The sequence below is a fragment of the Formica exsecta genome, unplaced genomic scaffold (genome assembly GCF_003651465.1).
Source record: "Formica exsecta isolate Colony F162 unplaced genomic scaffold, ASM365146v1 scaffold120, whole genome shotgun sequence".
NCBI classification, from domain to species: Eukaryota; Metazoa; Arthropoda; class Insecta; order Hymenoptera; family Formicidae; genus Formica; species Formica exsecta.
The window spans coordinates 366,548-379,241 of NW_021848537.1; the positions used below are offsets into that span (position 1 = coordinate 366,548).

The 12,694-nt window shown below is 35.1% G+C and overlaps 2 protein-coding genes across 5 annotated transcripts in view; one reads left to right on the top strand and one right to left on the bottom strand.

Annotated features, from left to right (window-relative positions):
- Positions 1-278: 278 nt before the first annotated feature.
- LOC115243592 (peroxisome biogenesis protein 1) lies at positions 279-10,696 on the bottom strand. The gene is made up of 17 exons (XM_029820722.1): positions 10,606-10,696; positions 9,905-10,168; positions 8,629-8,844; positions 8,434-8,548; positions 7,736-8,128; positions 6,915-7,512; positions 6,248-6,462; positions 5,223-5,379; positions 4,853-5,015; positions 4,298-4,457; positions 3,638-3,960; positions 3,338-3,402; positions 3,163-3,222; positions 2,646-2,832; positions 2,375-2,548; positions 559-671; positions 279-458 (listed from the first exon to the last, which is right to left on the bottom strand). Exons 2-17 carry the CDS (start codon positions 9,995-9,997, stop codon positions 386-388), a joined length of 3,105 nt encoding a protein of 1,034 aa, XP_029676582.1. The 5' UTR covers positions 9,998-10,168; positions 10,606-10,696; the 3' UTR covers positions 279-385.
- A 115-nt stretch (positions 10,697-10,811) lies between these two features.
- Positions 10,812-12,694, top strand: part of LOC115242396 (G2/mitotic-specific cyclin-B3) — a 6,702-nt gene continuing 4,819 nt past the window's right edge. Inside the window, exons 1-3 of one of the 4 annotated variants that reach the window (XM_029818676.1) lie at positions 10,812-10,983; positions 11,785-12,040; positions 12,208-12,513. In XM_029818676.1, the coding sequence (XP_029674536.1) occupies positions 11,831-12,040; positions 12,208-12,513 (516 nt within the window). In that variant the 5' untranslated portion in view covers positions 10,812-10,983; positions 11,785-11,830. The other 3 variants (XM_029818659.1, XM_029818666.1, XM_029818672.1) reach the window with 3 other exon arrangements.

Below are 12,694 nucleotides of genomic sequence, written 5' to 3' on the forward strand. Positions count from 1 at the left end.
CCGCCAGATAAACTACAATATTAGCTGCCTTCGCCCGTGATTTAATTTAACTTTGCCCCGGCGCGACATCCGGCCTCGCGCCCGCCCGATTCGCGAACACCCGGATTCACCCGGTGAAAATCTTCACCCTATATGTTACACGCTCGAGTTATACGTATTCGTGCAAATTTCCTCATCGAGGAAAGATCGAATTCGAGAAATACTTAGCAAGAATAAAATATAATCCGATGTAATTTTATAAAGATAAAAATTTTTTTTATTTTCTTTTTTCGCGATTTATGTTGCATTTTTTATCGGTATTTCTTTAGTACAAAAGTATTTCTCGTTTGAAAAGAGTTTTGGCTTCATTTGGAAAAAAAAAAATTCTAATTCACTTGTCCGATTTTTAAGCCAGCGTCGTCTTCTGATTCCTCAGCACATCCTCCGCGAAGTTATCCCCTTTGGAAAACCTGGCGTAACTAAAATAATGAAGTGACATGTAAAATATGTAATAATGTAATAATGATTGTAATAATTCGATTTCTCATAATCTCAATTTCTTTGCGCGTATTCACTTACATTTTGGCGTATTTAAGTTTCTCCGTGATAGACAAGGATGGTCTTGTCGACCTGACAGACTCCACGAGATGCGTTTGCGTGACTTTGATGTCGGCTGCATCGACTTTGCCGTCCTGTAATCGATAAGTAAATTCAGTATATAAAAAAATATGATGTAGGAATATAATAAATAATTATTATATATAGTTATATATAATAATTATTATTAATCATTTGTGTTGTTTAAACCGCGTAAAAAAAATATATCAGGTCCATTTCACGATATCAAAAGCTTAATGTTGCTTGTTAACAGCGCCGATTTGAATTAATTATTGGAGTTACAATCTGCATCGCTTTAGAAGATAGTTTCGATGTTCCTATCCACATAATCACTTATCACTCCACACCCCCCCCCCTGATGCGTTGCGCTCACCGGAAACTCGCTCGCTAATTAGACGCACAGTTTGGATACTCGCGTTCTTCCGGGAGGTAAGTGCCGCCGTATAACTTCGTTTTCTCCGATGCGAATTAATTAATAGCTTCCCGTAAGACGCGCCACTCGTCCCTCGTATACCATGAAGATGTATTTCTGCGACCCTTTATAACGCGTATCCGATTCATTCCGATTAATTAAACTAGCTCCACACATATACACACACATGTACACAATGAACGACCAATGATTGAATTCAAATCTATCTTTATATATAATCATGTAAAATTACTTGTAAAAATACTTGCTCTCTCTCTCTCTCTCTCTCTCTCTCTCTCTCTCTCTCTCCCTCTCTCTCTTAAAATTCATATATTTTATATTTTAATTCTTAAAAAACAATCATATATTTTATTTCCTAGATAGAAGTTAGAAAATATGAAAGAATATCGATAAACATCAAGGAATTAATTCGCTCAATCAAATGTTGGAAATTATTAGACACTAATAACTCTTGCAAAAAAAAAAAATGTTATGTACACAATCAATATAATGAAAACGATGATTGAATTATATATTTATTTTCATTTAATCGGAAAAATATTTCCGTCAATCAAATGTCACACAAACGCTTTTGGGGAGAAAATTATTTAGCGAAAAGAACTGCCAAGATAAATGAGAAAATAAATAATAAATAAGTGTATCGCACGCGACTGAAGGGTTAATAATAGGAAATGTCGAAGACGTCTGAGAGAGGGAAGAGAGCTAACGAGCACCGTAACTAGCGGAATGGCTGTCTGGCTTTCGATCTTGCAGGACCGCTGCGGGGCCCTAAATCCCGTGTATCATTATAACGCATAAGATAATAACCCCCTCGACGTTCAGCGAGGCGTAGGTTGGGCGCGGAAGGGATGAAGGGGGAAGAGGAGGGGGAGCGCCGAAGGGGGTGCCTTGGTTGTTGGTCGCCCGGTGCTCTCGGCTCTCACCGTGCGCTAATAAACCTGGTCTCTACGTTTCCTCGGTTATATCGCAGCACCTACAGCCCCTGCAGAGCTTTCCCCTTCCCTCCCCCTAAACCCCTCCCCACCGCCCCCCACCTCTCCTTCTCCCAAGCGCGCCCCTGTGTATGTACACCGTAGGGTGCACACCTAACGATATTATCGTCATTACGCACTATCTTACTTCGGAAGCTACCCTACAAATGATTCTCGAGAGAATCGCGCGAGAAGCGCTTTTCATTAGGACGCCGCTCAGATACTGCAGCGACGACAACAACAACAACAACAGCAGCAACAAAGCTACTCGGCCATTAACGATGCGATCTTCTTATGTTCCACGCAAAAGTGCAAAGCCAACGGATAGCGATTTGAAAGATCGATCATCACGAGCTTTAATTTTAACACTCACGGTCGCGATTGCCATGGCATCCTCGAATGCCGACAATCTCGCTAGGGTAATCGCGGCGTTGATGTCAGCACCGGTGAATCCGTCGGAGAGCCGGGATAGTTCCCTCAGGTCCAGCTTCGTCCTGTCTATGTTTTGAGAATCGCACAGAACCGTGAAGATCGCTTCTCTCTCCGACTGTGAAGGAATGCGCGGATGAGAGAAATATTAATTAATTGGACATATGACGTCATGACGAGTCGAAGAGATTGATTATTATCGAAGAGATATTTACCGCGTTCGGTAAAGGACAGTGCAGACACTTGTCGAGGCGTCCAGGTCTCAGGAGAGCCGGGTCGAGCAAGTCGGGCCTCGAGGACGCTGCCACGACGGCTACCCCCTCGCGATCCTCAACCCCGTCGAGTTGAGTTAACAGCTGGTTCACCACCCGATCAGTTACTCCGGTACTATCGTGTCCGCGTCTAATTGGAACGAGACAAAAATAAAAGAAATATTCTCATTTTTCTTAAAATACAGGAGTTAAGAGAATAGAATAAATTATAGATAAACTGAAAAAAGATAAGTTTTATTAATTATTGCTGTATGTATTTATCTATTCTCTGTTATCTATCTCTTTATATATAGATAACTTTATTTAACTTCTTCCTTTTTTTAAGGCACCCAATACGATCACAAAAAAAAATACAAGATAAATGCAATGTCTAATATAAAGAACACTTATGTTGATATTAAAAGGTTATTAGATAAAAGATTAATAATTAAACTTTACAGCAACTTGTCCTATCACTCACCTAGGTGCAAGACTGTCGAATTCGTCGAAGAACAAAACGCACGGCTTTGCGCGACGAGCTCTTTAAAATGTAACAACAGAATATATTAAATCTTCAAAAATCTTCATAGAGATGAAAAAGTGCAAGAATGACAAGATTGAAAACAGCTTCAAAGAATTCTATTAGTAATTCATACCTTTCGAATACGTTTCTCACAGATTCCTCGCTGACACCTATATACTTTGACAGCAATTCTGGACCCTGAAACAATACTCATCATCATTTGAAAGAATAAAGAAAAATCCGCTGTACGTACATATATATCATCATTTATTTTAATTAAGAGATGAAACCACGTGTGAAATAAGAATTGCGAATAAAACATCAAGTTAAAGACATGTTTCATTTCTATTTCATTTAATTTCATTTTGCTTCCTTATAGAGGAAGCTTTGTTTTTCATATTAAAAAATCATCAGCTATTTCTTTTTTTTTTACCTTGATACTAATCAAATTCACACCGCATTCGCCAGCGATTGCTTTGGCCAACATCGTCTTCCCGGTACCAGGCATTCCATATAACAGGACACCGCTCTGGAGCTTTATTGGAGCGTTCTTGAAGATCTCCGGATACGTGAGCGGCCACTGGAGAATTTCCGTGAGAGAACTCTTGGTGTCTGCCAGGCCGCCAATGTTGGACCAAGAATGATTGTCATTCTTGTACAACTGCACACCCTGCAGGGACATCGGTGTGCAATTTTCCAGTGCGCTGTTCACGTCTTCTTCCGTCACGATAATCGGTGGTTTCGACTCGCCTGCCGCTTGGAATAAATAGAAACATGTAAACGTCTCCGTAAAAATGATACATTTAACTACTATATACATAATAATTGACAAGACTTAGAAATAGATGAGATACGTGATATAATTTCTTTATAATCTGTATATTTAATTTATTTTATTTTGCGATCTTTCCTCACAATTCGTGAAACAAGTTAAGGACAAAAATGGCCATTAATTATCATTGTTATTAAATATTACATTGCCACCTCTTTTTACATTGATACTAATAATTTTTGTTTTATTTCTGATCGTTTTTTTATTTAAAAATTTGCAATTTTCAGTGATTTTTTTATGATCGTTCGCATTTCCTGTTACCGTGACGCTTCCACGCGGCGAATCTTGCCTTCTCTCCTAAATCGACGAGATCCTGAGGCATCCAGCCCTCGGTCTTGTTTCCATAGTAATTCCAATTCATGTCTCCGGGCACGCACAACTTGTCCTCGAGTGTTAATCGCAAAATATCGATTCTATCCACCTGGTTAGCCACGACACGAGTTAATGATAGGCAGGAATCAACAGAGCAAATATCTTAATTTACAACACGGCAACAGGGGAGCTTGATTAAAGAGGTGTGGAAGTGTGAAACTAATCGAGAAGTGCATCAGTAAACAAGAAAATATCGCAAATGTTCGAATTATAAAAAACAATTAATACATTTTATATCTTCCATCTCTCTTATTTTCAAACTCTCTTCAGTTAGATCGATTATTTCGTAAAGATAACATGATTTGATAATCAAACTTTACATTACTTGAACAATCAATGTTTTTTCATATATATACATAAAATTTTTAAATTTTCTATCATCCTGTGTATGGATGAAAAATCGATTTCTCATGTAACATATGATAACATTTCGATTGATCATACCTTCTCGAGATTAGGAATCTGCAAGACCGTCCTAAAGAATTGCGCACCTCTCGCCGGTCGTAATTTCGAGCCGATCTTGTTCACGCTGACGCAGGTAGCGACGATCGAGATATAATGAGACTCCTGGTATTGCGTGATAATATTAAACAGCATATCGGCAATTCTGAAATTGATTTAAGATTAATCGGAGAGATTGTCGTTACGTTGTAAAATAAGTCGCCGGGAAATAATTTTTGAAAAATTGCAGTTTGCATTGATATGCAATTTACCGCGATTAATCCTTGCAATCAAGCCCTCTCTCCCCCCTTTTTTGTCCGGACTAATAATTATGCGGCTTAAATTAACGACTGATAAATACGGCTCCATTTACCTGGAAGCATTTGTCGCGTCAATTGTATTTTCCTCGTCGTTTAATGACGCATTCGTAATACTCTCCAAATCGTCCAAAAATAGTATTGATGGTTGATAATACACGCATTCATTCATGGTGGACGTAATCATTTTCTGCAATGTCTCTACCTTCTTACCTAATTAATAATTACTGGTAAATATTACAAGAAAATATAATTAACATGATAAAGTTAAACTTATAAAGTTGCATTTTTTAATCACTTATTAAATTTCTCTTCAAATTATTCTGATTCAAATTATAGATATACAAATATAAAGTTTTTCGAATTAAATATACATAATGCCGTAAATTTTTGTACTAAATTATAATAATAATGGAAATATATGATTATATATCATAATATTAATGCGAGTTAGTTTGATTTTTGTTACAATTCATTAAGGCTAAAAAAAGGGAACTAGTCGAAGACAGATTTTTTTACAAATATAATAAAAAATAAATATTTAAATAAATTTAATATATATATACAGGGTGTCCCATTTTAAGCTATCACTCCTCGTAACTTTGCAGGGAACGATCGTAGAGAAAAATATTTCATACAAAAGTTTTTTTACTTTGAGGGGGACATAAGATGGTGTTATTGGTGTGACCTTGGATAGTCGTTTGAAGATCATATAAAGGTCACCTTCAATTTCTTAAATGGAACCCCCTATTTTTCATTGCATATTCTTGTAGCTTATCTCGAGAGCTTTTCAAAACACTATAATAAAGTATTTTTTCATTAAGTACTTTTTGAGTTATTTTATATTTTAAACTGACATATTTTGATATAAAAAATAAAATATCTCGTAAAATATTTAGTTTTCGATAATCTTATCGTAGTACTTTTATGTAATTATGTGTATATATATATATAGTCACAATAAAAAAAGATAACTATTTGCTTTCGAAGTTCTTCACGGATATTTGTGATCGTAATCAAAATACGTCACCATATCGCAGTTAATTGCTCTAATTGCGCGAAAATGCAGTCGCAGTGTTACCTTTCAGCGATCTGCAATCAATCGTGTGCATGTGAGCGAAATAGGGCGCCTCGCGATAACGCTCGATTAGCATTTTGCAGATGGTCGTTTTGCCGGAGCCGAGGTCGCCGCAGATCAAAATATTCTCCCGATCGTACCGGAAGTCCACCGGTTTCTGCAGACCCAAACTGAGATCGAGCGCGATCTCGCAATCTTCGAGGATACCCTTTGTAAATCTGCAATTTTTTTGGGTCGAAATTTTACATGGCATAAAAGTCTGACATGAAGGTTCGATTTATAATTACAGGCAACGATTTAATATAAAAATTAATGTTACTGTCAAGCCACCAATAACAGCTAAACCCAGACAGCACACAATATTTATAAAAATGTACAAAATATTTATAATAATTATTTGAATATTTAATAAATATTTATCAAAATATTTTATAAATATTTTTGTAATCTTAGATTTAACAATATCATAAATATTATATAAAATATTTAATCTATATTTTAATAATATATTGAATAATGTATTTATGATTTCTTAACATATATAATGTAAAAAATGTAGAAAATGTTTATATAATATTTCAAAAAATAAATAGTAAAACATATTTATGAATATTTATCATATAAATATTATGTACTGTCTAGAAATGTTATTGCACATGTAATTGCGTACCTCGTGGAAATTTTCTTCAGCTCCAATTTTTCCTCGGTACAATTTTCCGCGATTTCCGCATCATTCGAATTCAAGACAGACCGAACGTGAACCACCAGGTTTTTCATATTTCTCTTGTCTAATGTTACGTAATCGCAATTGGCGGGTGACATTCGGACGACGCATCGTCCGCCGTTGTCGAGCAAAATTGTCGAGCACGAATTGAGCAAGAGTGCCTCGTGTCTCGAATGGAATTTCACATAATCTTGGAAAACTTCCGCCGTTACCGATTGACTGGAGGGAAAAACGTCCACCGACGACGGCTGCAACCGTTCATCAGCCTCCTCGATCATCTGTACCATCACTCTACTTCCCACTTTCAATTTCAGAGTGATCCTCGAACTCTCCGATAGATACACGCGAGAGTGAATCGAATTCAGATCAAAATACTTCCTGTCTAACGACGCGGAACATTTTTCTAAAATGTCTTCGAGAATATAAATTCTTGCGACAAGCTCTTGCGGAGATTTTGGGAATAGAGAAGGACCCTCGTCCTTCAGAAAATTTGTGCTAGTGACGTTAAGTTGCTGACAATCCTCTAATACTTTTTTGATTTTACCTGCGAATGAATTTACTTTTTCAATCTTTCCAAAAAACCTATTGAGATAAATATAATATTTCATATTATATGAAATTAATCTTATTTTGATTTATGTACGTATAAATGAATCAATGAAATTATAAAATAAATAAAATTATAATTTATAATAAAATAAAATTGAACAAATTATAACTAAAATAAGCTATAAAAAATTATTTTATGACTATTGATAAACATTTACACATAATTATTCCACTCGTCGAGTTCGCGTTTTTCGGCAAATGACTCCTTGGAATCAGAACATTGCAGGGACATCGCAGGATCATGTCGTAAGAGTTCGACTGATCAAAGGACTGGAACTCCGGCAGAGAATAAAGGCGACATACGCGAGGTGCGCTCTTTTTGCGGAAACTTTGCAATAATGCATAATTTGCAGCGTTGTCTCTCGAGTCGCGATGATCCTCTTCTTTGAAAAAATAAGGCAAAATTTTGGCTAGAGAACTATTGGCTATCTTGTTGCCCACCTCCTTCTTTACATCTGTGTCCTTTATCTTTGCATTCGGGATCGCATCGAGCACATGCACTTCCGTGAATTGTTGGAGGAATCCATATGCAAATTTCGGCTCCGAATCTTCTGTATAAAAGGATTGTACAGAGTATTTTTTAATAATTAATCAAAAGCGCGTTTACAGATTCCTCATATTAATTTTATAATAATTCACCGACTATCGCCTTGATAATTAATAATATCAAGAAGTTGATAATCGATAAATTATTATAAAATTCATTTAAAGGATCTATATAAATATCTTTAATGATTGATTATTAAAAAATTATATAAAAATTAGCGATATAAAATAAAATAGTCTATCATTTATAATGATTTTGAAAACACTCTGTATTATCTCTAAATAATTTTACAAAAAAAAACACACTTGCCCACAATAAAAGTTACGGAAGAGAACTTGGAGATCCACGCCACAATCGGCTGTTCTTTCGCGACGATTCTGACTTGACTCAAGAGATTCGATTGCACCTTTTCCATTTGCAATTCCTGTTTCGCCAAATGTAAAGACGACTGATTAATTAATTTCGTTGATTAGGCAAGCCGGTGTGATAAAAGTATTTTCCTACCAGAAGCTCGCGATCGCTCGACGTGCGAGGAACGATTTTAATGCTACTTAACGAAGGTACGTTTTTCACGGAGGACACGAGTACTTCATCTCCTTCTTGGATGTTCAAACTTCTCGCGAATGTCGCTCCGATACATAATGTCTCATCGTTATCAACCCGAGGAACGCAAGAGAGATAATACAGCCTCCCTTTGTGTGATATTTCGATCGCATTCTCCTGTAATTAATATTCATCGAATTGTCGTACAATTGTTATAATTAAAAATTAATAATTGATAATTTATTATAATTGCTTTTGAGAAATCTAGAAGAGTGAAATATCTGCGTAAAAATTTATATATCTAAATTTTTTAAATATTTATATATAATTATATTTATATATTTAAAATATATATAATTTATAAAATATATATTTTCCACTCTATTTTATAATTATCTAGTTATAAAAAGTTCGATTTCTTACAAAATATTAAATTGATTATTGATGATATATAATTATTTTATCTGTTTTTCTCTATTTCTGTTTTTATGCTAACATTTATATATATGAATAAGTAGAGTTGATATTAATTTAAAATTTTATAGAAAATCGAGCTTTTTATAACTTTATTCGATAATTATAAATAGAATGGAATTTTATAAATTATTATTTGCTTTTTATACTTTGTATGGGATAACAATATATGTGCATCTGTATTTTCGAAGGAAAAATTACAAAAATTGTTTTTTCGAAGCAATTCACTATCGAGTCCATCACTTCTTTTATAGATGGCGCTTTAAATCATCGAATTACCATCTATATTGATCGCATGTTTCATGACCCGCGACATGACGTTATGCCTGCAGAGAGCGCTACTGCCTTCTGTCGGTCACGTGACTCATATTGGCCAGGTTTTTTCGCGCATGCGCGTTGAATGTGGTATCAATAAAGTAATTGATCGAACAAAATGAGGTCCTGTGTGGGCCCCCGTTTAATCCTTTTTAAAAGTTATTTTTAACATTTTGAAAGATTAATTAAAAACATGAAACAAAAAAATAATATTCACGAATTATATTTATTTATCTACTTATTTACGCAGTTATTTAACTCGTCTTTCGCGAAATCCCGCCAAAACTGAGGCGCCCGTCGCGTACACGTGATTGTAAACGTCATCGCGTTACGTCACGCGCGCACGAAAAATCTGGCCCGTCTAACAACAATGGTATCACGTGACACGCGTGTTTTTACGTCGAAGGCGACCGCTACATAAAAAGAAAAAACAAAACTGGAAACTAACCTCAGCTTTCAAACGACGCATCCAGGTAGCAGACAGATGTGCGAAGCAATTATTTGTCGTGACGTATTTCACGATGAGACGTTCGCGTTGCATTTTGACTGTGCAAATCACACAGCCGTGAATTAATGAAACACGCACAGCGTGGCTTTCAGCGTTCTTTCATATGCGCCTCCCTGAGAAAGAAACCCGATGAACTTTGCACTAGGTAGTTACTGCAATTTCCATACGAGTGACTGAGAATGCGCCCCATATTTTCGGATTGGACTGATAATAAATACATTTCTGATGATTGAATATGACGGATAAATAAATTACTATATAGTAGAATAGAAGAAGTATATATATAATATATTTTATTGTTATATATATTATTATTATATGTTATTTTATTGTTTGTTTTTATTATTATTATATATATATTTATTCTAAAGATGAATTGAAAAACTGAATCTGATTTGACGTAAACATTAAAATCAATTTTCTTTTTCTTTTTATATCATTAAAATTAATATAAACAATCTTGTATGAAAAGTAAAATCAAACGCACATAAAAGTAGTATATACATATAATAAAATACGGTTAGCAAAAAATTTCCCATATTTAAAAAAAAATTTAATTGAAAAAATTTAATTAATTTAAATTAAATTAAGGGACATCTTTAATTATTTTGAACATCACTAAATAATTAAACGTTAATTACAAATTAATTAAACTTAGGAACATCCTTAATTTAATTTAATTAAGAAGGTGCGATATGGGAGAGGATGTTTAAAGAGGATCATATATATATATATCAGTCGCAGGTAAACATCTGTCAGATGTTATTCCAGTCACACTCGCGTGGAACTCCACGCGTCGCCGCGAGATGTCGCTCGCGGCGACGGCGCACGATTGGCCAATCGGCCATAACCGTGAGTTTTTGAATGTCAACGACAAGAGGCGGATGAGGAGGCCGACTGGGCGACGCTCGAACGAAACGCACGCACGTCGAAGGACGAGGGCGAAGAGTGCGCGCGGTGATGCTTGGACGTTAGAAGCGAGGACTGCGATCATCCGTACACACGAGGTTCTCACGCAGGTACACCACGTTTCTTGCACACCGTCGTGTGTCCCTTTCGACACCCATCGCTACACCGGACGCGATCCACTCCACCATATTGCTCGTGGGATAAATATTTTGCCGACGACCTTCGAGTTTATCAACATCACCGGTAATACTCCGTATAGTCCCTCGTCGAAACCGATGGCTTTTTCAACGTCGTCCTTGAGACCGTGATAGTGACGGAGTAGATTGTACGAACGTGCTTTTCGCGAACGAACGAAGGGAATCCGCGAGCTTGGAAAGTTCCCGCGTTTTTCTCGCCTGTACAGCTTCCACAAATTCGAATCTCGCCTCACGTGTATTCGAGAGAACGATAAAATTACAACGAATAATACGGATCATATGTCGTCGAATAGCGTGAGAATTTTACTTTATTTTAGCGACGAACTCGTGTTGAATATACGAGCGATTTCTGTATGTATAAAAGAGTTTGTGCAATATTTTTTTCTTCTTTTTTTTTATACATATTAAAAATCACCATGTCTTGGAAATATAAAACATTTCTAAAATATCCATTTTATACTGTATTATTTTTTAACGATAAGTTTCTTAATCAATTTATAGTCAGTTTTGCTCGAGCAAAAATGTATACAAAAAGTTATCTTCAAGATATCTATCGACTGTGTTTTCTTATATTTTTTTAGTGTGTAATATATATATGGAATAGAATTATTTTAATTACTCAACTAAATAAATAAAAAAAATAATTTGTTAAATACAAAAGAACTATATATTCTAATACTGCATATAAATAAATCATTTAATGTCGAATCATAGGAATTAGGCAAGGAACAGAAGTACCAAAGTTTTATTCTATACAAAAATGGCACCTCCAAAAGTATTGCTTGGACAGAATAGGCAAAACAGCACTATAAACCTAAGGAATAGAATGACAACCAGAAGTCAAAATGCTTCAATAAGCAATGTAGTAAAACAGTCTATCAGCAGAGATACTCGTACTAAGCGGAAGGCGGAAGCTTCACCACCTAAAGAAAAAACAGTCAAAAGATCTGCCTTCACAAACATTACTAATGTATGTACTATAATTGTTATATTACTAGATATAAATATATATGCTGTATATTTATATCAAAGCATTGTAATATGTCTGTATTATTATTTTCTATATGCATTGTGTACTATATTTTTATCATTGTATTATTTATCTCTTTTTTTTTTTATATTACTTGAATTTAATAGGCCATTACTACATCATTTGGAGGACAGAATCATGTAACAAAAAAGATGGTTACTCATGGAAAACTAGTTGTAATAGACAAGCCTACCGAAATTAATATTGCAAAAGTTATCCCAGTGAAGTCGAAACCATTGCCTCGTGTTAAGCCTATTATTAAAAAGGACGATAAAACGGAAATTCCCAACAAGGTCGTGAATATTAGACACAGCACAGATCTAGAGAAGTCAGAAGACAATTCACTGTATGTTAGTGCTTTGGAAGATGTTACAGATAGCCTGAAGAAGATTCGTAGAAACAGCAATAATAAGGTGATCAATATTCTTCGTAGTGTATTATATGCAATATTTCAGAGCTGACATTTTCTTTTTGAATTTGATTTATATATTTATAGCAGAAATTTGAAAAAGAAAGCTTCTACAATTTTTTTTTTTTTTTTTTTTTTTTTTTTTGTGATAAAAAATTTTTTAAAAATCAAGAAATTTTAATTGA